This window comes from Hemiscyllium ocellatum, chromosome 1 (genome assembly GCF_020745735.1).
Source record: "Hemiscyllium ocellatum isolate sHemOce1 chromosome 1, sHemOce1.pat.X.cur, whole genome shotgun sequence".
Lineage (NCBI taxonomy): Eukaryota > Metazoa > Chordata > Chondrichthyes > Orectolobiformes > Hemiscylliidae > Hemiscyllium > Hemiscyllium ocellatum.
This window is the reverse complement of record NC_083401.1, coordinates 154,920,431-154,946,418: the sequence shown is the minus strand read 5'-3', so window position 1 is coordinate 154,946,418 and position 25,988 is coordinate 154,920,431. Positions and strand designations below refer to the sequence as shown.

Sequence of the window (25,988 nt, the reverse complement as noted above, 5' to 3'; positions counted from 1 at the left end):
TGATTGGCACTACATCCACAAGCATCCACCACATTGTGGATGGTACACAATGTTTAGTAGCAACATTGTGTGCTGCCTACAAGATGCACTGCAGAAATTCATCAGAGGTCTTTGACACCATCTTCTACACCACAATCAGTTCCATCTAGAAGGACTTGGGCAGCAGATATATGGGAATACCTGTACCTTCATGTTCCCCTCCAAGCCCCTCACCATTATAACTTGAAAATATATCACCGTTCCTTCACTGTCATTGGGTCAAAATGCTGAAATTGCCTCCCTAATGGCATTGTGGGTCAACCCATAGCACAGGGACTGCAGCTATTTAAGACGGCAGCTCACCACCATCTTCTTGAGGGCAATTACGGACGAGCAATAAATGCTGGCCAGTCAGCAACGCCCATATTCCACAAATGAATAAATAAAACAAGTTTAAGTGCAATCCATCTTTCTTGTACAGATCCCACCTATGCTAGAAGTAATGCTCACGGTCCACATATCTGAAATCTTCCCGCCTACACCAGCTCCTTAACCCCATGTTTAACTTTAGTATCTTCCTATCTTAGCCTCATTGACACATGCCACAGGAATTAATCCCAAGATTACAAACCTGACAGTCCTGCATTTCAATTTACTACCTAACTCCCTGAAGAACCTTTGTGGCAATGTGTCACATTTCCTGCCCATGTTTTTCGTACTAACATGTACCAAGACCTCTGGTTGGTCAACCTCCTTTTTAAGATTATGCCACTCATGTTCAGAGAGATCCTTGGTCCTGACAGCAGTGAGACAACGTGCCATCCTGGAGTCTGCCTTGTGGCCACAGACTGCCTGCATTCCAGACTATGGATTCTCCTATTACTACTGCTCTATGGCACTTCGACCGTTCATTGTTGTACAACAGGGCCATCCCCTGATAAACAATCCCCGCTCAACAGTGTCCAGAATGGTACACTTGTTGGAGAGGAGGCTTGCCAAAGGGGATTTCTTCACTGTCTGCCTGCCACATCCAGCAGGCACCCATCTGTCTGCCTCCTGCCACGTTCACCAGGAGAAACATGAAGCTTCTCTGACTGCCATTTCTACCCTCTAGCAACTATTTAATGAAAAATACATTTCCATTAAATTACTTTACAACCAACTAGATTGCGCTTGAGTGTTAGATTCTCACAAAAAAAAGTACCTAATACACAATTCCATAAACAACAGACTCCCAGTACTTTTCTACTCTCCCATTAGCCTAGATCTCAGTGGCTCAGTGGTTAGCACTGCTGCCTCACAGCACCAGAGACCCAGGTTCATTCCCTGCTTCACGCAACTGTCTGTGTGGAGTTTGCACATTCTCCCCGTGTCTGTGTGGGTTTCTTCCGGGTGCTCTGGTTTCCTCCCACAGTCCAAAGATGTGCAGGTTAGGTGAATTGGCCGTGTTAAATTGCCCGTAGTGTTAGGTGAAGGGGTAAATGTAGGGGAATGGGTCTGGGTGGGTTGCTTTTCGGAGGGTCGGTGTGGACTTGTTGGGCCGAAGGGCCTGCTTCCACACTGTAAGTAAGTAATCTAATCTAAATCCTTCCACCCAAAAACTTTCTGTGTTTGAAAAGGTTAATGGAGAAAGAAGCCACTACAAATACTTTTGCAACCATGGAGATGGCCAACTCAAGATTGGTTGAGACTTAGCATTTACTTTGCAGAGTTCTTTGTAATAGATAGTCATTCAAAGTGAGTTTAGGTGTTCCCGACGAATAAACAACATGCAAAACTTCTTAAAATTTGCATAGTTTTGTCCCTGCTTTTGGATTCCCAGAAGGAATTGTCCCCTGACAACACACCCAGTTTATTGAGAATGAATGGGAGAAGATACTCCAGAGTTTCAATGTATTGTCTTGCCTTGAATGGACCAGGAGTGTGCACAGTATAAATTGTTAAGTGTCCTCTTGCTAAACAAATGTTAGATACAAGCTGGAAGAAATATAATTGATTCAGAAGCTGGACAATGTTTGTATATGCAGATCTTGTTCATCAAACGTCCAGGAAGAAGCGAGTTGAGAAGAGTCAAATGAGGCTGATGAATTGGACAGTTGGGATATGGGTAGAGTATCTATAGTTACTCCAACACATGAATTACAGAGTCAGAGAATTTTATACCACTGAAGGAGGCCATTTGCTCCACATCTCTACTGGCCTCCAAAGCAGCTACCAAACTGGCCCATTCTCCAACCCTATCATAGTGGCCTTCAAAATTCATCATTTGCAAATATATATACAGCTCTCGTCTGAAACCCCAAATGGAATTAGTCTCCATCACACTCCCAGTGCATTCCAGATCCTCAGTCAGTAAAGAGTAAAGAATGAAGAAGTTTCTCCTATTCTCACTCCTAGCTCTCTTGCTGACAATCTTGAAATTGTGATCCCTAGTTACTGACATACCAACTAATGGAAGCAGAACATCATTCTTTACCCTGATAAAACCGTTCATAATTTTGAACACTTGAATAAAATCACTTGTTAATCTTCTCTGCTCCATGGAGCCTACCCCAATCTCTCTAATCATTCCATGTATCAAAAATTCTTTATTCCTGATGTAATTCTAATAAATCCCCTTTGAAATCTCTCCTGGACTTTAACATCATTCCTTAAATACTGTGTCCAGAACTGAACACAATACTCCATATGTGCTCTGTTCAATGATTTGTCGATGTTAACATCACTTCCTTGCTTTTATACTGTGTGCGTCTATTTATAAATCCAAGGATCATGTAAGCCTTCTTAACAACTGTTTCAATTTGCCTGGCCACATTCAGAGACTTATGCACATGAACCCCGAAATCCCTCAATTCCAGTACTCAGTTCAATATTGTACCATTAAACCTGTATTGTTTTTCCATGTTGCCTCTCCTGAAATTTGTCTGCATCGAAATTCATCTGCGAGGTGTCTGTCCAACTGGCCAACTTGTCAATGTGTCTCTGAAGTTACTCAGCATCATCCTTAGAATTCACTATTCTGCCTAGCTGCATGTCATCTGCAAATTTAGAGATTTTGCCCTCAACACCCATCTCTAAATCATTTGAATCAGAAAAAGGAAAGGTCCAAACATTGATCCCTGTGGGATACCACTTTCAACTCATCTCCAGTCTAAGAAAGACACAGCTTGTACTTAAAATATTGAATGCAACTACTCTCACCCGCAGCCCAACCCCCTGGCTTGGATTTAATAAGGCAAATCAAAGAATTTGGTCTTTCTAACCTTGATGTAATGGTTAACAGTAACAAATGATGGTATGTGGAAGGTGTTAAATTGTGGTTGGTAACAGCCTTCAAAAGATTCTCACTTAACTTGGATACCAGTAATGTCCATCCAGTACAACCTAGTCCCAAGGGGAAAGTGAGGACTGCAGATGCTGGAGATCAGAGCTGAAAAATGTGTTGCTGGAAAAGTGCAGCAGGTCAGGCAGTATCCAAAGAGCAGAAGAATCAATGTTTCAGGCATGAGCCCTTCTTCAGGAGGCAAGAGCCTTCATTCCTGAAGAAGGGCTTATGCCCGAAACGTCGATTCTCCTGCTTTTTGGATGCTGCCTGACCTGCTGCGCATTTCCAGCACCACATTTTTCAACCTAGTCCCAACACAATGTTGGTCAGCCATGTGAACCCCAGCATTCGGGATTCATTCTGGAGAGTGATCCATTCTGCCTCTTCAGATGTGAGGAAAGGAATTGATCTCAGAGGGATTCTGCCCTTTGAATGTATTGGGATGTGTGAACAAACCAAGCAACTGGAGACATTAATATGTTTGACATAAGTATAGGACATATATATATAAACGTGTTAAATTAAGTTCCTATTTTACCACTTGCCTACCTCTTCTCAGTGGGATCATAGCCGAGAGAAGCCCAGAGAGCAGTAGCATTTTCATGCTTATACTATCAGGATTATTCTTAATTGTAGTTACTTCAGCACAGCCACATCACAAACTTTTTTTTCAAGGTCCTCAGTGTTATGTTCATTGTTGGTGAAGTTCTGAGATGATGTTGTTTGGAGTCTTTCTGTGATCTGAGAAGTGAGAGAAAGAGAACATGCTTGCTGGCAGCTGTTAGTTTCTATACACTTTAATTTTGTAGAACGTCTCCATTTATTTATTCCATTTTTTTTAATAAACAGGCTGATTCCTATTACCTGTTAATATTACCTCATGAGGTCCATCCCATTACGGTGATGGGGCTCCCTTGCCCGAGATTCTTTTCACCAGGATCCTGGGGCTCACCTTCCTGTTTGTCCTGGGCAACCCTCCGACTCCTCGTCTTTCACAAGCTGGTGATCTTGTGCTTGTCCATAAAGTATGTGTAAATACCTACCAAGGGAATTCATATAATCCCAGATTTGTCCCTTGCTGTTGGTGAATTATGCTCCCTCAGTGATCAGGTCCTGGGGGAGTGTCATTGCCCGTCCTGTCATGACCTCAAAGGGTGTTTGCCCAGTAGCCCTTGAGAGCGTTACTCTATGGGCCATTAAAATGGCTGATGGGGTGGGATCCAATTTAACTCCCTTGACCATTGCCTTAGTCATGGCATTTTTCAGAATTTTAGTCATTCTCTCTGCCAAACCTGGGCTTTGTGGGTGGTAGGGGATATGATAGTTCTGTCTTATTCTCAAGAGTTTGCATGCTTCAGGCATCTGCCTGAAAAATGAATTTCTCGGTCTGAGTCTAATTGTAGGGGAACTCCTCATGCAGGTAGTATTTCTGTGGCAAGTATTTTTCTACTGTGGTTGTTGTACAATCCCTTGTGGGAAAGGCTTCAATCCATCTAGTGAACTGTGGGAGTGATCCTGTAAAATCCATTTGTATGTGTTCCCATAGTCCCCATGGACTGGGTTGGTGACTCATTTTAATTTTAATTCCTTGTCCTGATTCTCTCTGTGCACATGCAGTACATCGATGACAAAAATTTCGCTTTCCTTTCCACCACCAGCAATTGGATATCAGTTGTATCATTTCACTCTTCCCGACGTTTGCTAATCCATGGTAAACATTGCATAGGGTCTGTTGACAGAATGTGGTAACTATCCCCTTACCTTCCTTTCTCCAAACATCATCTGCTCCTAACACTGCCCCAACTTCAGTCCATTCTGGTTTCTCCAGCAGATCTAGATCAGTTCAATATACCATTTCAGTTGCATGCCACTGTCATCTTTTGCAAGAAATTCTGTGTCTTATTATCCTGCTCCACAACTACCTGATGAAGGAGCAATGCTCCAAAAGCTAGTGCTTCCAAATAAACCTGTTGGTTAAAACCAGGTTTTGTGGAATTTTTAGCTTTGTCGACACCAGTCCAACATCAGCTCCTCCACATTATTACGAATAAGGGATAAGCTATTCAGGACTGCGGTGAGGAAGAATTTCTTCACTCAGAGAGTTGTGAACCTGTGGAATTGTCTCCTACACAAAGCTATTGGGGCCAGTTCATTAGACACATTCAAAAAGGGAGAACTGGGCAAGGCCCTTACAGCGAAAGAGGTCAAGAGGTATGGGAGAGATCAAGAGGTATGGGAAAGGTCAAGAGGTATGGGAAAGGTCAAGAGGTATGGGAAAGATCAAGAGTATGGGAAAGACCAAGAGGTATGGGAAGAGGATGGGAATGGGATAGCGAAATTTCATGATCAGCCATGATCATATTGAATGGTGATGCAGACTTGAAGGAGTAAATGGGCTGTTCCTATTTTTTATGTTTCTCTGAAATACGGGGCTAACATATTCTGATAAAGGAAAAGGTTGAACCATCAAATCCTGTGAATCCTGGACATAAAGGAATATATAGCATTAGGACTCAAAACAGCAGATGCCCGGGGGGAATAAACCACTAGTGAAAGGGACGATATGGGTGTAGAACGCATTGAAAATCTCTTATACAATTAAAGGAATTGGCACAGACTGAGAGAAGGTTGTGAGTAATCTGGCAGGCTTAAAAGTGGATAGCCAGATATAATGTATCCCAGGCTCTTGACACCAAGAACAGCTACGTAAGAATCCTACTCATTGACTACAGTTCAGCCTTCAACATTATTGTCCCCTCGAGACTGATTGATTACTAAACATAGTGGTCTCAGACTAAGTCCAACTTTCTGCAACTGGATCCTCAGTTTCCTGACCCACAGGCCACAATCAGTGAAAATTGGGAACAGTATTTCATCCTCACTAGCACTCAACACTGGAGCTCCCCAAGGGTGCGTACTCAACTCCCTGCTGTACTCACTGTATACCCATGACTGTGTCGCCAAACACCAGACTAATGCTATTTACAAGTTCACTGAAGACACCACCATAGTCAGTTGAGTCTCAGATGGCGACGAAACAGACTACAGACGGGAGGTGAAAGACCTGGAAAAATGATGCACTGAGATCAACCTAGCTCTCAATGCCAGCAAAATCAAGGAACTCACTATTGACTTTCGGCAGCATGTTACTCATGCTCCCCTACACATTAACAGCACAGAGGTGGAACAAGTGGAAAGTGTCAAGTTCCTGGGAGTGGCCATCCACAATAGGCTTTCTTGGACTCTTCATGTGGATGCACTGGTTACAAAGGCCCAATAACATCTTTGCTTCCTCAGGCAGCTGAGGAAATTGGGCATGACGGCGAATACCCTTACCAACTTTTATAGGTGTGCCATAGAGAGCATTCTGTCTGGATGTATCACTACTTGGTATGGCAACTGTACCATTCAAGATCAGAGGCAATTACATAGAGTGGTGAACTTAGCCCGGACAATCACAAAGGCCAACCTCCCTTCTATAGAATCCATCCACCAGGCCCACTGTCAAGGAAAGGCCACCAGCATTCTCAAAGATCCATCCCACCCTGGCAATGTTTTTCTACAATATCTACCATCGGGGAGGAGGTACAGAAGCCTGAACACACGCCCAACTGGTTTCATAACAGTTTCTACCCTAGTGTTGTTAGAACACTGAATGGGCTCACAAACCCTTCACATTTGCCTGTACCTGTGTTTTTGCTACTCAATGATGTGCCTCGGTACACGTGACAATAAACTAAATTCATTCATTCATTCATGAGGCAAAGGAAGAGACTACAGGAGTGATTGCAAATATATTCAATTTGTCTCTGGCGATGGGAGGGATGCCAGAAGACTGGAGGTCAACCAAATTTGTTATTCAAAAGGGAGAAAGGGATAAACAAGGAAACTACAGGCCTCTTGGTCTGACCTCAGTGTTGGAGTAACTATTGAAAGCAATTCTGATGGATAGAATTAATCTGCATTGCAGAGATAGAGTTTAATCAAGAACACTCAGCCTAGTTCTGTTCGGGTGAGGTCATATCTGACAGACTTGATTGAATTTCTCAAAAAGATGACGAAGTGTATAGGTGAGGGCAGTGCTTCAGATATATTTGGACTTCAGTGAGCTGTTCACATCCCACATGTGAAACTGGTAGCAAAGATAAATAGCCCATGGGATCCAAGGAGGTTTTGCCAATTGGAGCCAGAATTCACTGAGTGGCAGGAAGTGAAGGGTGATAGGTAAGGGGGTGTTTTCCTGACTGGACATCTGTGTCCAGTGGGGTCCCACAGGTGTCAGTATTGGAGCCCTTGCTGGTTGAGATATGTACAAATGATTTAGACTTGAATATAGGGGGAATCGATAAGTAAGTTTGCAGATGATAAAAAAAAATGGTGGGGGCTAAATAGTGAGGAGGATAGCCTCAGTCCCCAAAAGGAAATGGATGGGTTGGTCAGCTGGGGTAATCAGTAGCAAATAGAATTCAAGCCACATAAATATGAGGTGACACAGTTTGATAGGCTAACAAGGAAAGAGATTGAACGTAGAACCCTGGGAAACAGCAAGGATCAATGGGAGCTTGGTGTTCATGTACACTGATTCCTGAAGGTATCAAGACAAGGAGATAACGTGGTGAAGAAAATATATGATGTACTTGAATTTATTGGTCGAGGAATAGAGTTTAAGAGCAGAGAACTTGTGCTGGAACAGTTTGAAATATTGGTTAGGCCTCCACAGTGTGCAGTTCTGGAACCCACATTATAGGAGGAATATATTAGCACAGGAGAGGGTGCAGAGGAGACTAACTATGATGTTGGCTGGGCTAGAGAGTTTCAGTTATGAAGAGGGGTTGGACAAACTGGGGCTGTTTTTCTTATAGCGGAGGAGATAAAGAGGATACGTGATTATGAGGGGCATCAATAGGGTAAATAAGAAGAAACCTTTCTCCACGATGGAAACATCCACAACCAGGGTGTATGGATTTACGGGCAGAAGGTTTCATGAAGATGTGAGGGAAAGGTTTTTTTAACCCAGAGTGCGGTGGAAATTTGGAACTCACTGCATTTAAGGATGATAGATGTGGTAACTCGGACATTATTTCAGATGCATTTGAGGCTATTGGCCAAATGCTAGAAAATGGGATTAGAGTAGTTAGCTGGTTATTTCTGAGTGGCCCAAACATGGTGGGCCAAAGTGCTGTTTCTGTGCTCTTGATTTCTGTGATGTACAATTTCCTGACATTTGCCTCATAAACCTGTTTCAAATTACTTCATATGTTATAATGAACTAATGCTGTTGCAGAAACCCCCTTTACATCTGTTTAAACTGCTGTTTGACCAAAGACTGCTCCTGATACCAAGGATTTTGTAGACCGCTCTGTCCCTGTGCTTTAAACCTGTTGTTATCAACCTCTCCTCAAAAAGCCAACCCTTGCCTGTTTTTACAAACCGCTTTGAAATCTTCCTTCCCTTTCTATAGCCCTGGAATGTATTGCCGCTTCCCAAACCTGTCTCTGTCTTTCTGAGAACAGTCATGTTTGAATACTTCCAATCTGGTTTTTGCTTTTGCCACAACAACAAAGTCAGTCTTACGCACGTCACAAAAACATCCACCATCACAATGGAAGGAGTCAACTTTGTACTCCCTCATTCTTCATCTAATATTTTCATTTTTGCTTCTGACACAGTAGAGCAAACATTCCTCTGTCAACATTTCTCCATTGTCATCTAGCTGCATGGGAGTGCTCTCAACTGGTACCATTCATACCTGCCTAAGTGTAGCCAGAGATTCACTCGAAATAGCTTCTCTCTCTACACTTGCGCCCCTACGTCTAGTCTCTCAGACCCCATCCTATTTATCAACATCACCAGAAATCACAGCATTAGTTGTTTTATGAGCAGTAAAGGCAACCAACTTTACTTAACCACCAGCTCTCTGAACGGCAGCACAGACTCATGGAGTCATAGAGATATACAGCAGGGTAACAGACCCTTCAGTCCAACTCGTCCATGCTGACCAGATTTCCTACATAAATCTAGTCCCATTTGCCAGCATTACCCCTTGAAATATACCTCCAAACGCTTCCTATTCATATATCCATCCAGATGCCTTTTAAGTGTTGTAATTGTACCAGCCTCTACCACTTCATCTGGCAGCTCATTCCATTCATGTCCCACCCTCTGCATGGATATGTTGACCGTTAACTCTTTTCCCTCTTATCTGAATCCTATGTGGTCTAGTTTTGAACTCCCCCACCCCAGGAAAAAGGCCTCGCCTATTTAGCCTAACCATGCCCCATGATTTTATAAGGCTTTATAAGGTCACCCCTTAAACCCAGATGCTCCAGCGACAATAGCCCCAGACTATTCACTCTTTCCCTGAAGCTCAAGCTATCCAACCTTAGCAACATCCTTGTAAATCTTTTCTGAACTCTTTCAAGTTTTACAACATCCTTTCTGTAGAAGGGAGGCCAGAATTGCATGCAATACTCCAGAAGTGGCCAAACCAATGTCCTGTACAGTTACAACATGACCTCCCAACTCCTGTACTCAATGCACTGACCAATAAAGACAACCATACCATTATCCTACCTATCTGCAACTCCACTTTCAAGGAACTATGAACCTGTAGTCCAAAGTCCCTTTATTCAGCAACACTCCCAAAATCTTACCATTAAGTGCATAAGTCCTCCATTAATTTGCCTTTCCAAACTAGAGCACCTCACATTTATTTAAATTAAAGTTCTCAGCCCATTGGCCCATCTGATCAAGATCTCGTTGTATTCTGAGGTAACTTTCTTCACTGTCCACTACACCTCCAATTTTGGTGTGATCTGCAAACGTACTAACTATACCTCCTATATTCATATTCAAATCATTTATGTAAATGACAAAATGCAGTGGACGCAGCACCGATCCTTGTGGCACTCCACTGGTCAGAGGCCTCCAGTCTGAAAACCAACCCTCCACCGCCATCCTCTGTCTTCTACCTCAGAGCCAGTTCTGTATCCAAATAGTTAGTTCTCCCTGTATTCCGTGTGATCTAGCCTTGCTAGCCAGTATCCCATGGGGAATCTTGCTGAACGTCTTACTGAAGTCCACATGGACCACGTCAACTGCTTTGCTCTCATCAGTCCTCTTTGTTACTTCTTTAAAAACTAAATCAAGTTAATGAGACATGATTTCCCACGCACAAAGCCATGTTGACGATCCCTAATCAGTCCTTGCCTTTCCAAATACACGTACATCATGTCCCTCAGGATTCCCTCCAATAACTTGCCCACTACCAATGTCAGGCTCACTGGTCTATAGTTCCTGACGTTTCTTTACCACTTTTCTTAAACAGTGGCACCACGTTTGCCAACCTCCAGTCTTCCGGCACCTCACCTGTGACTATCGACAATACAAATATCTCAGCAATGGGCCCAGCAATTACTTCCCTCGCTTCCCACAGAGTTCTAGGGCACACCTGATCAGGTCCCCGGTATTTATCCACCTTTATGCATTTTAGGACGTCCAGCACCACCTCCTCTGTAATATGAAGATTTTTCAAGATGCCACTATTTATTTCCCCAAGTTCTCTATCTTCCATATCCTCCTCCATACTAAACACTGATGCAAAATATTCATTTAGTATCTCCCCCAACTCCTGCAGTTGCACATGTAGGCTGCCTTGCTGATATTTGAGGGGCACTATTCTGTCCCCAGTTACCCTTTGGTTCTGAATACATTTGTATAACCACTTCTGGATTCACCTTACCCTATTTGCCAAAGCTATTTCATGTTCCCTTTTTGCCCTCCTGATTTTTCTCTTAAGTGCCTTTATGCTCTTCTGGGAATTCACTCGATCTCTACTGTCTATACCTGACATATGTTTCTTTCTTTTTCTTGACCAGAATCTCAATTTCTCTGGTCATCCAGCATTCCCTACAGGTCTCTGGCACTGTGAGACAGCTGGGCTAACCACTGAGCCAATTGGTTAGCATACTTGCATTAAATTTACTTTTAAGAGCACAGAACATTACAGCGCAGTATAGAGCCTTCAGCCCTCAATGTTGCACCGACCTGTGAAAGCAATCTGAAGCCCATCTAACCTGATGAAAAATAATCTTGATCTGAAACATTAACTGTTTCTGCCCACACATGCCACCTGATCAGCTGAGTATTCCCACCATGTTTTGTTTTATCTGCTTTTCTGTCAAATTCATTATTTTAGGGGGTTACAGTAATAGTTAATGCGAAACGTACGGACCATTTTTATGTCATTAAAGAAAGCATAACCTCTAGCTGCATTTTTATTTTGACTTTATGGCATTCTTTGGAAGTGAACATTTCCTGAACTCCAGTGTTTATTTTTATTCCAGGGGACAAATGCAAATTGATTGAATACAGCAAACTGAAAAACATGCTTCTAGATCTCCAGAATCAAAAATACATCCGACAACGAAATAACAAAGAGAATGAAGACAAAATGTCTCTCAAAAAGATGTTGGTAGATAACATGTTTAAATATTTTGATTCAAACGAAGATGGGTTTGTTGACAGCAATGAATTGGCTCAGGTAGGTGGAGTGTCAAAGAGAATAAAATCCTTAATCAATATTGTAAGAATTCACAAGTGTGAATTTAAAGGCATATGGCAGGCAGTAGATGTCATTGTCAATTTAGATCTGTTATAAATTTACTATTCCTCGAGAATTCAATCTGAATCACAAAGTAATGGTGAATCTCAGCAATAAAATGCTACAATCTCCACCATTGGAATGGTCCCACTATAGTTTGACATATACACTGGGAAAATAACACTAATTTCCAGTAACAAAAGATTTGATTTTAAGGATGACACTTAAAAAAAAAATTTGGGAGCTCAGTTAGGTCTTTGCACCATATGCATTTTAATTGTGCAGTAGATCTTTCTATGTCTGTTTTGAGCTATTCTCCTTTTACTGTTAACGATCACTGATTGTGAACTAGAATTCCAGTCAGAGATTTATTTGTCAGTCACTGCTGCAAATTCTGTCCTTCTTGCATTTCAAACAACTTACCCCTCTCCCAATTCTTAATCAATAATTTGGAAATTATGGAAGTTCTTTGGGTTAAATCCTGACAAACCATTGATCGGTCTTGTTCCATGTTAACTCTTATTAGCAAGAGCAAGAGGCTATTGCTTCCCCTTTGACCCTGTTGCCTTTCAGTGCCTGTAAGTGATGATACACTATTTAATGTTTGTAGGGGCTCATCACATTAACATGCAACTGCCACCTGCCATTTATTTTGGTCACTATAGATCAATATTATACTCCACAAAACTCAGCTAGCAGCCAAAGCTGGCTGCCCTGGGCACTATCTAAACCATTCTGAACGTTCATTAATAAGATTGCAAATGGGAATTATTGAAAGTGAAAGGATCTACTTTCATAGCTTCTGTCATGTTGGTACAGATAATGCTGAGATTTTGTTGGTGTTACACAAAATGGCCTTGGATTTTTCAATGACCCGCCAGTTACTATTCCAGTGGGATTGTTCAAGGAGACCTTGCAAAGGAATTTCCTGCAAAGCTGAAGATTCTGCTGTTCAGTTCCCCTTTCAGAACTATCTGAAGGTCTCCATTTAATCTAGAGGATTCAGAGAGGTCTGATAAACTGAGGTAAATAATTACTGAGGAATATTAAAAATCACACAACACCAGGTTATAGTCCAACAGGTTTAATTGGAAGCACTAGCTTTCAGAGCGTCACTCCTTCATCAGCTGTTAAAGGAGCATCGCTCCAAAAGCTCGTGCTTCCAATTAAACCTGTTGGACTATAACCTGGTATTGTGTGATTTTTAACTTTGTACACCCCAGTCCAAGCTGAAAAATGTGTTGCTGGTTAAAGCACAGCAGGTCAGGCAGCATCCAAGGAACAGGAATTTCCTGTTCCTTGGATGCTGCCTGACCTGCTGTGCTTTAACCAGCAACACATTTTTCAGCTCTGATCTCCAGCATCTGCAGACCTCACTTTTTACATCCCAGTCCAACACCGGCATCTCCAAATCATAAGGAATGTTAGCCTGTGAAAAACATAATATAACCCTTGACCCTACACTTATCTCAAGACACGCGCACACAACATGTGTCCCTGGCCCTAGAATTTGATCTTAGTTCACTTTCTCCTCCTTCCTCCCAAGATTGCCACTTTTGGAAAGTTTGGACAATGATGGAATGTAATCTCCTTTGCTGTCCAGTACAATATGGCAACAGTTCAAGTGTTTCTGGGATTGAGATGCATTGGGTCCTAGTTATGGTTGCAATCTTTTGTGAAGGCATAAGACCACAAGAGCAAAAGAGTTAGGAACAGAAATTAGGCCATACAGCCCTTCGAGTCTGCTCCGCCATTCAATCATGGCTGATCAGTTTCTCAACCCCATTCTCCTCATTTCTCCCCATAACCCTTGATCCCTTTGATATTCAAGAACCTATCTATCTTAGTCTTAAATACACTCAATGACCTGGCCTCCACAGCCTTCTGTGGCAATGAATTCCATAGATTCACCACTGTCTGGCTGAAGATGTTTCTCCTTATCTCTGTTCTAAAATGTCTTCCTTTTGCTCTTAGGCAATTCCTCCGGGTCCTAGTCTCTCCTACCAATGGAAACATCTGCACAATATCCATTCTGTCTAGGCCTTTCAGTTTTCTGTAAGATTCAGTTAGATTCCCCCCACCTCATCCTTCTAAACTCCATCGAGGATAGACCCAGAGTCCTCAAATGTTCCTCATATGTTAAGCTTTTCATTCCTAGGACCATTCTCATGAACCTCCTCTGAACATGCTCCAGGGCCAGTAAATCCTTCCTGAGATATGGGGTCCAAAACTGCACACAACACTCCAAATGTGGTCTGACCAGAGCCTTATTGAGTCTTAAAGCTGCACCCCTGCTTTTATATTCAAGTCCTCTCAAAATTAATGCCATCCATTTGACTTCCTAACTACTGACTCAACTTGCAAGTTAACCTTGAGAGACTCCTGGACGGGAACTCCTAATCTCTTTGCACTTCAGACTTTCGAATTTTCTTCCCATTTAGAAAAGAGTCCAATGCTCTGTTCTTCCTGACAAAGTGCATGACCTCACACTTTCCCATGTTGCCTTCTATCTGCCCCTTCTTTGCCCACTGTCCTAACGCGTCCAAATCCTTCTGCAGCCTCCCTGCCTCCTCAGTGCTACCTGTCCCTCTATGTATCTTTGTATCAGCTGCAAACCTAGCCAGAATGCCCTCAGTTCCTTCATCTAGATTGTTAATATATAAAATGAAAAGTTGTGGTCCCAACACTGAGCCTTGCGGAACACCACTTGTCACTGGCTGCCATCCTGAGAAAGACCCTTTTTCCCCTATCCTGTGCTTTCTGCCAGACAGCCAGGCCTCTATCCATACTAATACATTGCCTCTGACACCATGAGCCCTTATCTTACTCAGTAGTCTCCTGTGGGGCACCCTGACAAAGGCTTTCTTGAAGTCCAGGTAGATAACATCCATTGGCTCCCCTTCGTCTAACCTGCTCTTTACTTCCTCTAAGAATTTTAGCAGATTTGTCAGACATGACCTTCCCTTGATGAAACCATGTTGATATTGCCCTAGTTTACAGGCACTTCCAAGTATTCAGAAATCTCATTCTTCATAATGGGTTCCAGGATCTTACCCACGACCAGGATTAGGCTAATTGATCTGTAATTTTCCATCTTTTGCCTTACTCCCTGTTTAAACAGGGATCTCAGATTAGCGATCTCCCAATCCTCTGGGACCCTCCCTGACTCTAGCATTGCCTGAACAATCGCCAGTAACACCTCCATTATCTCTTCACCTATCTCCCTTAGACCTCTGAGGTGTCGTCCCTCTGCTCCAGGTGATTTATCCACCCCCAGGCCATTCAGTTTTTCTAGCACCATTTCCTTGGTGATGGCCACCATACTCAGCTCTGCCCCCTTATTCCCTTGAGTTTTTAGGAAATTACTCATGTCTTCCATCATGAAGACTGATGCAAAGTAATCATTCATCAGCCATTTCCTTGTTCCCTACTATAATCTCTCCAGCATCCTTTTCCAATCGCCCAAAGTCTAGTTTTACCTGTCGTTTGCCCTTAATATATCGAACAAAGCTCATACAGTCCTCCTTTATAATACTGGCTAGCTTACCCTCTAACTTAATCTTCTCCTTCCTTATGTCTTTCTTTGTTGCCCCCTGTTGCTCTTTGTAAGCTTCCCAATCCTCTGATTTCCCACTGCCCTTTACCACATTATATGCTTTCCCTTTTGCTTTTATACTCTCCCTAACTTCCCTGGTCAGCCATGGTTGCCTCATCCTCCCCGTACCATGCTTCTTTTTCTTCGGGATGAATCTCTGTTGTGTCTCCTGAATTACTCCCAGAAACTCCAGCCATTGCTGTTCCACTGTCGTTCCTTTATCAACTGGTGCAATCTTCTGTTTGTAAACTTCATTGCTTCCTGCCACACTCTGGATGTCGTGACTAGCTGCGATGAAAATGTGCTGAACCATGGCACTTGGCAGGCCACACAGTTTTTTTGGACTGTCACTCTTGAAAAACACATCTGTCCCAGCATAAACTGCATGTGCCCCCTGACTACCCATTCTCTATGGTTAGTCTGCACTTAACTCACATCTGTCTTTCATAGAGTCCTGGCTGGCTTAGAGTTCTGGAGCATAGAACCATCCTTTCATTGTTTTACTTATTGAACTCAGCATTTAGAATAATTCAGGAACCTGCAGATCAAAATCTAATGTGCTTTTCATATGATATTAGTTCTGTTCATGACAAGTCAGCAGCCAAGCAGAATCATTGTCCCATACTGGTGGTTCATGAGAAATGGGTACAAAGATGTTATTTTCTGTTAATTGGGCATGTGAGTCTCTCATGTACCAGTACTTGCAGTTGACTGTGAACAGGGATAAGTTGTCCATGCAACCAAAAGCAGATTGACACTGTGATACCACACCACAGTCCCGAGTTTTATACTAAACCACAGCAACTAACGCTGATTCTAGGACAAACATGGCTCCTTGGAGAAGAATAGTTACAAATAAATCTGGTGACCTGAAGGATAATTCCCAACAAAATGCTAAATACCATATACAAAAGAAAACCACAGAAAAATCTGTAATAATCAATAAATGCTGCTGGAAATGCTCAGTGGGTCGAGCAAATCTATAAAGAGACAAACAGTAAAATTTCCAGTCAATCAGCATGAAGGTGCAATGGTCAGCATTGCTGCCTCCCAACACAGGGGACCCGAGTTCAATTCCAACCTTGGGTAACTTCAAATTTCCTCTGGGTGCTCCAGTTTCCTTCCGTAGTCTAAAAGTATGAAGTTAATGCAGAATGACCATGCTAAAGAGTCATATAGTATCCAGGGATGTGCAGGTTAAGAGGATTAGCCGTGGTAAACGTGGAGTTACAGGGATGTAGTGGTTCTGGAGGGGAGGATCATTGGATCTCAATGACCTGACTGGCTCCTTCCTGCCCATTGGGGATTCTGTGAACAGCATCTCGTCTTTTGCTTGGGGTCCCTGCTGTGTTGAGGGTTCAACATTGAACCCGATCATGTTCTTCCATTTTTTTTCTTACTTACCCCCTCATCCTGGCCCTGCCATAACATGGGTTGCTTCTCTTCTGTCCTGATTTAGTCCAAATAGTTCTCTTTTCTGTCTGCCCCTTTCATATATCCCTCTGTCTGGGCTCCAGCTCCACCTGTCCACTCAGCTTGTTCCAGTTCTGCCTTCACCCCTTCCCTTTCCTCACACAACAATGGTAAGGTCCCCCAGCCCTCACTTTCAACACACCCAGCCCATTTTCAACTACTCATAGCCCCTATTATCATCTATCTTCTCTTCTAGTTTGCTATCAAAAAAATTCCTTTATCTTCCGAGCCTTTGTTCCTGTATCTCTCTGGGCTCCATTTGCGCCTATCCATTTAATCCCCCCACCCTAGGAGGGCATAAATACCACATATCTACCCATTCCTAGCTGCTATCAGTTCTGAAGAAAGGTCACTGGGCTGGAAATGTTAACTCTGTTTTCTCTCCACAGATGCTGCCAAACCAGTTGAGTTTCTCCATCATTTTCTGCGTTTGTTAACTAAAGTGAATGTTTGTTGCCAAGTGAGTGAGACTAACAAATTGATAATGGAGCACAGAGAAAGGGTGAATATCTTCATTGTGGCATACTTTGAAAAATGCCTGAAAGTCACGAGGTGAAAAGGAAAGAGGAAATTAAAACAATCAATTGAAATGATCTGAGATTATCCCAGGGTCTTAAAAGAATCATTACCTGTCAACAGTTAGTCACCCCAAAAAAATGCTTGGAGCATGGCCTAATCATAACAAACGCCCTATTGTTAAAAAAAACGCTAAAAGAACTATAGATGAGGTAAGAGCTGAAAATGTGTTGCTGGAAAAGTGCAGCAGGTCAGGCAGCATCCAAGGAACAGGAAATTCGACGTTTCGGGCATAAGCCCTTTATCAGGAATGAGGAAAGTGTGTTCAGCAGGCTAAGATAAAAGGTGGGGAGGAGGGACTTGGGGGAGGGGCGATGGAGATGTGATAGGTCAGAGGAGATGACCTGGGGGGTGCAGTGAGAGAGGGACTCACTGAAATCCTTGTAGAGGGAGGAAGAGAGCTTCTTCAAGGAAGGCATCCTTGCAAGAGGATTCGCAGTAGGCTAAAATCTTCGAGGAGAAAGTGAGGTCTGCAGATGCTGGAGATCAGAGCTGAAAATGTGTTGCTGGAAAAGCTTATAGATGAGGTAAATCAGAGACATAGAAATTACTGGAAAAGCATCTTGGGAGAGAAAAGGAGTTAATGTTTTGGATCGCGTGACCATTCCTCAGAACTGCCCTATTCTATCAGAGGGACAAATACAAGACCCTATGGCAGCACCCTCACTTTGGAAATTAACATCTGCTTGATGACATCATTGTCCAAGTCAGGGATTTCATGGATGTTCAGATTAACTGCATCATGAGAGAAGTTAATCACTGCTGACCTAATGATCTTGATCAGCCTGAATATTTTCTTCAACACAATCACCTGTGAGATTTAGGTTTCCCCAGATCTTCATCTCAACTTGGGTTTCCTGTCAGCAAGACATCATCTTCTACCCACCCAACTGTTCTATTTCAGAGTTAGAAATTCACCTTTTAGGTGTTAGAGGTGAAAGGATAATTCAAAGATGCAAAATAGTTAAACCAAGAAAGAGGAATAAAAACAGAAGAGCAAATCATGCAAGCTTGTGACAATACTATTGGCATTAAGCGGTGTACTTTTTTTTGATGAAGAAAGCTTGAGACATAGATGTTGAGCAGTCTTTTAGAGTCTAAGCGATGTACAGCACGGAAACAGACCCTTTGGTCCAACCCGTCCATGCTGACCAGATATCCCAACCCAATCTAGTCCCACCTAGCAGCACCCGGCCCATATCCCTCCAAACCGTTCCTATTCATATACCCATCCAGATGCCTTTTAAATGTTGTAATTGTACCAGCCTCCACCACTTCCTCTGGCAGCTCATTCCATACACGTACCACCCTCTGCGTGAAAACATTGCTCCTTAGGTCCCTTTTATATCTTTCCCCTCTCGCCCTAAACCTATGCCCTCTAGTTCTGGACTCCCTAACCCCAGGGAAAAGACTTTGTCCATTTACCCTGTCCACGTCCCTCATGATTTTATACATTTCTATAAGGTCATTCCCCAGTCTCCGAACTCCAGGGAAAACAGCCCCAGCCTGTTCAGCCTCTTCCTATAGCTCAAATCCTCCAACCCTGGCAACATTCTTGTAAATCTTTTCTAAACCCTTTCAAATTTCACAACATCTTTCCGATAGGAAGGAAACCAGAATTGCAATATTCCAACAGTGGCCTAACCAATGTCCTGGACAGCTGTGACATGACCTCCCAACTCCTGCACTCAATACTCTGACCAATAAAGGAAAGCATACCAAATGCCTTCTTCACTATCCTGTCTACCTGCGACTGCATATTCAAGGAGCTATGAACCTACACTCCAAGGTCTCTTTGTTCAGCAACACTCCCTAGGACTTTACCATTAAGTGTATAAATCCTGCTCTGATTTACTTTTTGAAACTGCAGCACCTCATATTTATCTAAATGTCTGCCTCCCCTCAGCCCATTGGCCCATCTGATCAAGATCCCATTGTAATCTTGAGGTAACCTTCTTCAATGTCCACTGCACCTCCAATATTGGTGTCATCTGCAAACTTACTAACTATACTTCCTATTGTCCAAATCCAAATCACTTATATAAGTGACAAAAAGTAGTGGACCCAGCAACAATCCTTGTGGCACCCCACTGGTCACCAGCCTCCAGTCAGAAAAGCAACCCTCCACCATCACCCTCTATCTTCTACCTTTGAGCCAGTTCTGTATCCAAATGGCTAGTTCTCCTTGTATTCCATGAGATCTAACCTTGCTCACTAGTCTCCCATAGGAAACCTTGTCGAACGCCTTACTGAGTTCCATATAGATCACATCCACCGCTCTGCCCTCATCAATCCTCTTTGTTACTTCTTTAAAAAAACTCAATCATGTTTGTAAGACATGATTTCCCACGCACAAAGCCATGTTGACTATCCCTAATCAGTCCTTGCCTTTCCAAATACGTGTAAATCCTGTCCCTCAGGATTCCCTCCAACAACTTGCCCACCACCGACGTCAGGCTCAGCAGTCTATAATTCCCTGACTTTTCCTTACCACCTTTCTTCAATAGTGGTACCACGTTAGCCAACCTCTAGTCTTTGGCACCTCACCAGTGACTATCAATGATACAAATATCTCAGCAAGAGACCCAGCAATCACTTCCCTAGCTTCCCACAGAGTTCTCAGGTACACCTGATCAGCTCCTGGGGATTTATCCACTTTTATGCGTTTCAAGACATCCAGCACTTCCTCCTCTGTAATATGGTCATTTTTCAAGATGTCACCATCTATTTCCCAACAATCTATATCATCCATGTCCTTCTCCAAAGTGAACACTGATGCGAAATACTCGTTTAGTATGTCCCCCTTATCCTGCGGCTCCACACAAAGGCCGCCTTGCTGATCTTTGAAGGGCCCTATTCTCTCCCTAGTTTCCTTTTTGTCCTTAATGTGTTTGTAAACATCCTTTGAATTCTCCTTAACCATATTTGCCAATGCTATTTCATGTCCCCTTTTTGCCCTCCTGATTTCCCTCTTAAGTATACTCCTACTGCCTTTAAACTCTTCTAAGGATTCACTCGATTTCTACTGTCTATGTCTGTCATATGCTTCCTTCTTTTTCTTCACCAAACCCTCAATTTCTCTCATCATCCAGCATTCCCTATACCTTATCCACCTTTCCTTTCACCCTGCCAGGAATATACTGTCTTTGGACTCTAGTTATATTATTTCTGAAGGTTTCCCATTTTCCAATCATCCTTTACCTGCGAACATCTGCCCCCAATCAGTTTTTGAAAGTTCTTGTCTAATACCATCAAAATTAGCCTTCCTACAATTTTAAACTTCAACATTTCTTTTTAAGTTGGAACAATAGTAGCAGCATGAAGGGGTGGTGTCAAGAATCCCACAGAACAAGGATTTTAGTGAAACATTCAGCAGTGTCTGGGGTCTTGAAGTTTGACATGGAAGCTCCTATTCCTCTCTCTGCTACAGCTAGCACCTTGGGTTCTTGTCCTGCTGTTAGAATTGCATGTGAGACTATTTACTGCATTTACTTTTGCCTTGAATGCATTTACAGGATGTTACTACGTTGGAACAGTCACTGTTTAGTAAATAAATACTCTATTTGTCTTTTAGTATTCCTTAGATTTACGTTATTCCAATTCTTCTTTCTTTTGTTTGTATTTTAGTGATTATGTTAGAACAAAGTGTGTTTTGCTTCAAGCCCAATAGTTTGAATAATTGAATTCCATCTGTGTCATACAGTGCAAGACACTTACTTTTAAAAATGAGAAAAAGTTGGGATTGAGACTATATTGACGAGGTTCGGTATGATCAATAAGAAACAGGGGCTTTTGTCGGGATTAAAATTTCTAATTCCTGGCTGGGTTTAGGGCTATTGGACTTAAAGACGGTGAGTGCTGGTGTTCTCTTTCTATGTGTTGAATGCAGTTGGTTGAAATGAAGTGTGCTATGTATAATAATGGCTCTTTCAGAGGCTAAGAGTTTACTCTGTTTGGACGAGGTCATTTGGGGCAGTTCACAGATGTACATAAGGCTTAGCTTTTAAAACTGGCAGACCAGCTGGAATTGGTGTTGCCTTTGTCTGTGCAATAAGCAACAATTGCATCAATAATTCAACATATATAATTACAATAAACGTCATCGGAGTGATGGCAAATGGCTACAATTCAATTACAAATGAAGCAGCTTGAATTGGAGGCCATAGCAAGGGAAAAAGGGAAGCATATGCAAAAGAAAGAGAGATAATTGCAGCAGAGAAAACGAGCAAAAGAACTAAAACAGCTTGCACATAGAGTCATAGAGACGTACAGCATGGAAACAGACCCATTGGTCCAACTCATCCATGCTGACCAGATATCCCAACCCAATCTAGTCCCACCTGTCAGCACCCGGCCCATATTCTTCCAAACCCTTCCTATTCATATACCCATCCAAATACCTTTTAAATGTTGCAATTGTGCTAGCCTCCACCACTTCCTCTGGCAGTTCATTCCATACACACACCACACTCTGAGTGAAAAGGTTGCCCCGTAGGGCTCTTTTATGTCTTTCTCCTCTCACCCTAAATCTATCCGCTTTAGTTCTGGACTCCCCTACCCCAGAAAAAAGACTTTGTCTATTTATTCAATCTACGCCCCTCATGATTTTATAAGCCTCAATAAGGTCACCCCTCAGCCTCTGACGTTCCAGGGAAAACAGCCCCAGCCTGATCAACCTCTCCCGATAGCTCAAATCCTCCAACCCTGGTAACATGTAAATCTTTTCTGGACCTTTTCAAGTTTCACAACATCTTTCCAATAGGAAGGAGACCAGAATTGCACGCAATATTCCAACAGAGTTCTCCCCATATTCCATGAAATCTAAAGTTGCTCACCAGTCTCCCATGGGGAACCTTGTTGAATGCCTTACTGAAGGCCATATGGATCACATGTACTGCTCTTCCCATATCACTCCTCTTTGTTACTTCAACAAAAAACTCAATCAAGTTTGTGAGACATAATTTCCCACGCACAAAGACATGTTGACTATTCCTAATCAGCCCTTGCCTTTCCAAATACATGTACATCCTGTCCCTCAGGATTCCCTCCAACAACTTGCCCATCACCGACATCAGGCTCCCTGATGTATAGTTCCTTGGCTTGTCCTTACCACCTTTCTTAAATAGTGGCAACACATTAGCCAACGCCCAGTCTTCTGGCACCTCACTTGTGACTATCGATGATATAATTATCTGAGTAAGAGGCCCAGCAATCACTTCCCTAACTTCCCACAGAGTTCTAGTGTACACCTGATCAATTCCAGGGGATTTATCCAATTTTATGTGTTTCAAGACATCCAGCACTTCCTCCTCTTTAATATGGACATTTTTCAAGATGTCCCCATTTATTTCCCTACATTCTATATAATCCATGTCCTTTTCCACAGTAAATACTGATGCAAAATACTTGTTTAGTATCTCCCCCCTCTCTGGTGGCTCCACACAAAGGATATCTTTGAGGGGCCCTATTCTCTCCCTAATTACCCTTTTGTCTTTAAAGTATTTGGAAAACCCTTTGGATTCTCTTTAACTCTATTTGCCAAAGCTATCTCATGTCCCCGTTTTGCCCTCCTGATTTCCCTCTTAAGCGTACCCTTACTGCCTTTATACTCTTCTAAGGATTCACTCGAGCTATCATGTCTATACCTTGAATATGCTTCCTTCTTTTTTTAACCAAACCCTTAATTCCTTTAGTCATCCAGCATTCCCTAGACCTACCAGCCTTCCATTTCACCCTGACAGGAATATACTTTCTCTGGATTCTTGTTATCTCATTTCTGAAGGCTTCCCATTTTCCAGCCGTCCCTTTACCTGCGAACATCTGCCTCCAATCAGCTTTCGAAAGTTCTTACCTAATACTGTCAAAATTGGCCTTTCTCCAGTTTAGAACTTCAACTTTTAGATCTGGTCTATCCTTTTCCATCACTATTTTAAAACTAATAGTATTATGATCACTGGCCCCAAAGTGCTCCCCCACTGATATCTCAGTCATCTGTCCTGCCTTATTTCCCAAGAGTAGGTCAAGTTTTGCACCTTCTTTAGTAGGTGCATCTTCATGCTGAATCAGAAAATATTCTGATACATACTTAACAAATTCCTCTCCATCTAAACCCTTAACACTATGGCAGTCCCAGTCTATATTTGGAAAGGTAAAATCCCCTACCATAACTACCCTATTATTCTTACAGGCAACTGAGTTCTCCTTACAAATTTGTTTCTCAATTTCCTATTGACTATTGGGGGGTTCAATAATACAATCCCAATAAGATGATCATCCCTTTCTTATTTCTCAATTCCACCCAAATAACATCCCTGGATGTATTTCTGGGAATATCCTCCCTCAGCACAGCTGTGATGCTATCCCTTATCAAAAATGCCACTCCCTCTCCTCTTTTTGCCTCCCTTTCTATCCTTCCTTTAGCATTTGTATCCTGGAACATTCAGCTGCCAGTCCTGCCCATCCCTGAGCTATGTTTCCATAATTGCTATGATATCCCAGTCGCATGTTCCTAATCATGCCCTGAGTTCATCTGCCTTCCCTGTTAGACCTCTTGCATTTAGATAAATGCAGTTTAATTTATCAGTCCTAACTTGTTCTCTGCTTTGTCCCTGCCTGCCCTGGCTGTTTGACACACCTTTGTTCTTAACTGTATCAGTCTAAGATTTAAATCTCCCTGGGTCCCCCCCTCTCCCCGCCCCCCCCCCCCCCCACCTTACTAGTTTAAATCCTCCCAAGCAGTTCCAGCAAATCTCCCTGCCAGTATATTAGTCCCCTTCCAATTAGGTGCAATCCATCCTGCTTGTACAGCTCAATTCTACCCAAAACAGTTTCCAATGATCCGAAAATGTGAATCTTTTTCCAGTTCACCAGCTCCTCAGCCATGCATTCATTTGCTCTATCCTCCTATTCCTGCCCTCACTAGTTCATAGCACTGGGAGTAATCCAGATATTACTACCCTTAAGGACTTCCTTTTTAAATTCCTGCCTAACTCTGCGTAATCTCCCTTCAGAATCTCAACCTTTTCCCTTCTAATGTCATTGTACAACAATGTGGACAATGACCTCCTGCTGGCCCCTCTCCCCCGTGAGAACATTCTGCACCCTCTCTGAGACATCCTTGATTCTGGCACCAGGGAAACAACACACCATTCTGATGTTTCATTGCTGGCCACAGAAACGTCCATCTGAACCACAGACTAGAGAGTCCCCTAAGACAATCGATTGCTTTGAACCTGATGTACCCTTCATTGCATTAGAGCCAAGCTCAATACCAGAAACTTAGCTGTTCGTGCTACATTTCCCTCAGAATCCATCACACTCTACATTTTCCAAAACAGCATACTTGTTTGAAATGGGGATAGACACAGAAGACTCCTGCACTACCTGCCTACCTCTGTTACGTTGCCTGAAGTTAACCCATCTATGTGACTATATCTGAGACTTGTCCCCCTTTCTATAATTGCCATCCATCACATCGCCTTGCTCTTGTGAATTCCTCATTGCCTCTAACTGTCTGTCCAACCGATCCATTCGATCCAGTAGGATTCGCAACCAATGGCATTTATTGCAGACATAATCCTGTTACCCATAAACTCTCCCTAAATTCCCACATCCGATAAGAAGAGCATAACACTCTACTAAGGGCCATTTTTGCTTCTTTCAATCTGCAGACCCAGAAAATGGCACTGTCTTATTCCTCTGAAAAACACTGCTCCAGGTTAAATTAATACTTATGGCTTATATTTCAGGTGTAACCAAGAGACGTAGCTCAATAAAACATATAATCAGGAAAGAACCCACTCTATTCACTAATGCAGACTTATTTTAAGGCCGCGCTTAAAATCCACTTATCTGCTTCTGTGCTGAGACTGCTCCCAGGCAGGTTCCTCCAAGATCATTTGTGAAGTTCACTGTTTTTTAACTTTCCCAGATGCACTCCCGATGTCCAGCGCAACATGAATTCAACAGCAAAAGGCAGTAACTGCTAACTCTGCCAGATAGCCATGAAAAGAAAATAAAACTGTTTGAATTACAATTGAAAACTGAAGAAAATCAGAATGAGGAAATAGCTCAAGCAGAGGAAATAGTAAAGGAAACAAAGGACAGGTCAGAAGAAAGGGTGAAAGATCGAATTTTTGAACTTTGGAGGTTGGAATTCAAAGTTGATTTCAAATGGCAGAAGTTGAGGTAAAATGTAAGAATAGTGATGAGGACAGTGATAGAGAGCAATCGTGCTGTAGCCAAAGGCCTAGTGGGGATATGTTTAAATGTGTCCAACTGCTGCCTAAATTCAACAAGAAGGACATCAAAGTCTTTTTCATTTCATTTGAGAAAGTGGCTAAACAAATGAAATGTCCTTTTGATCATGTGGGTACTGTTGATGCAAACAAAGCTGGTAGATAGAGCTAGTGAGGTATTTGCATCACTATCAGAGGAGG

General features: G+C 42.6%; 1 protein-coding gene across 2 annotated transcripts in view; it reads left to right on the top strand.

Annotated features, from left to right (window-relative positions):
- The window catches only part of fstl5 (follistatin-like 5), a 532,169-nt gene that overhangs the window by 220,323 nt on the left and 285,858 nt on the right, over positions 1-25,988 (top strand). For both annotated transcript variants that reach the window (XM_060832827.1, XM_060832822.1), the window contains exon 4: positions 11,650-11,846. In XM_060832827.1, the coding sequence (XP_060688810.1) occupies positions 11,650-11,846 (197 nt within the window). The remainder of the gene's footprint in view (positions 1-11,649; positions 11,847-25,988) is intronic.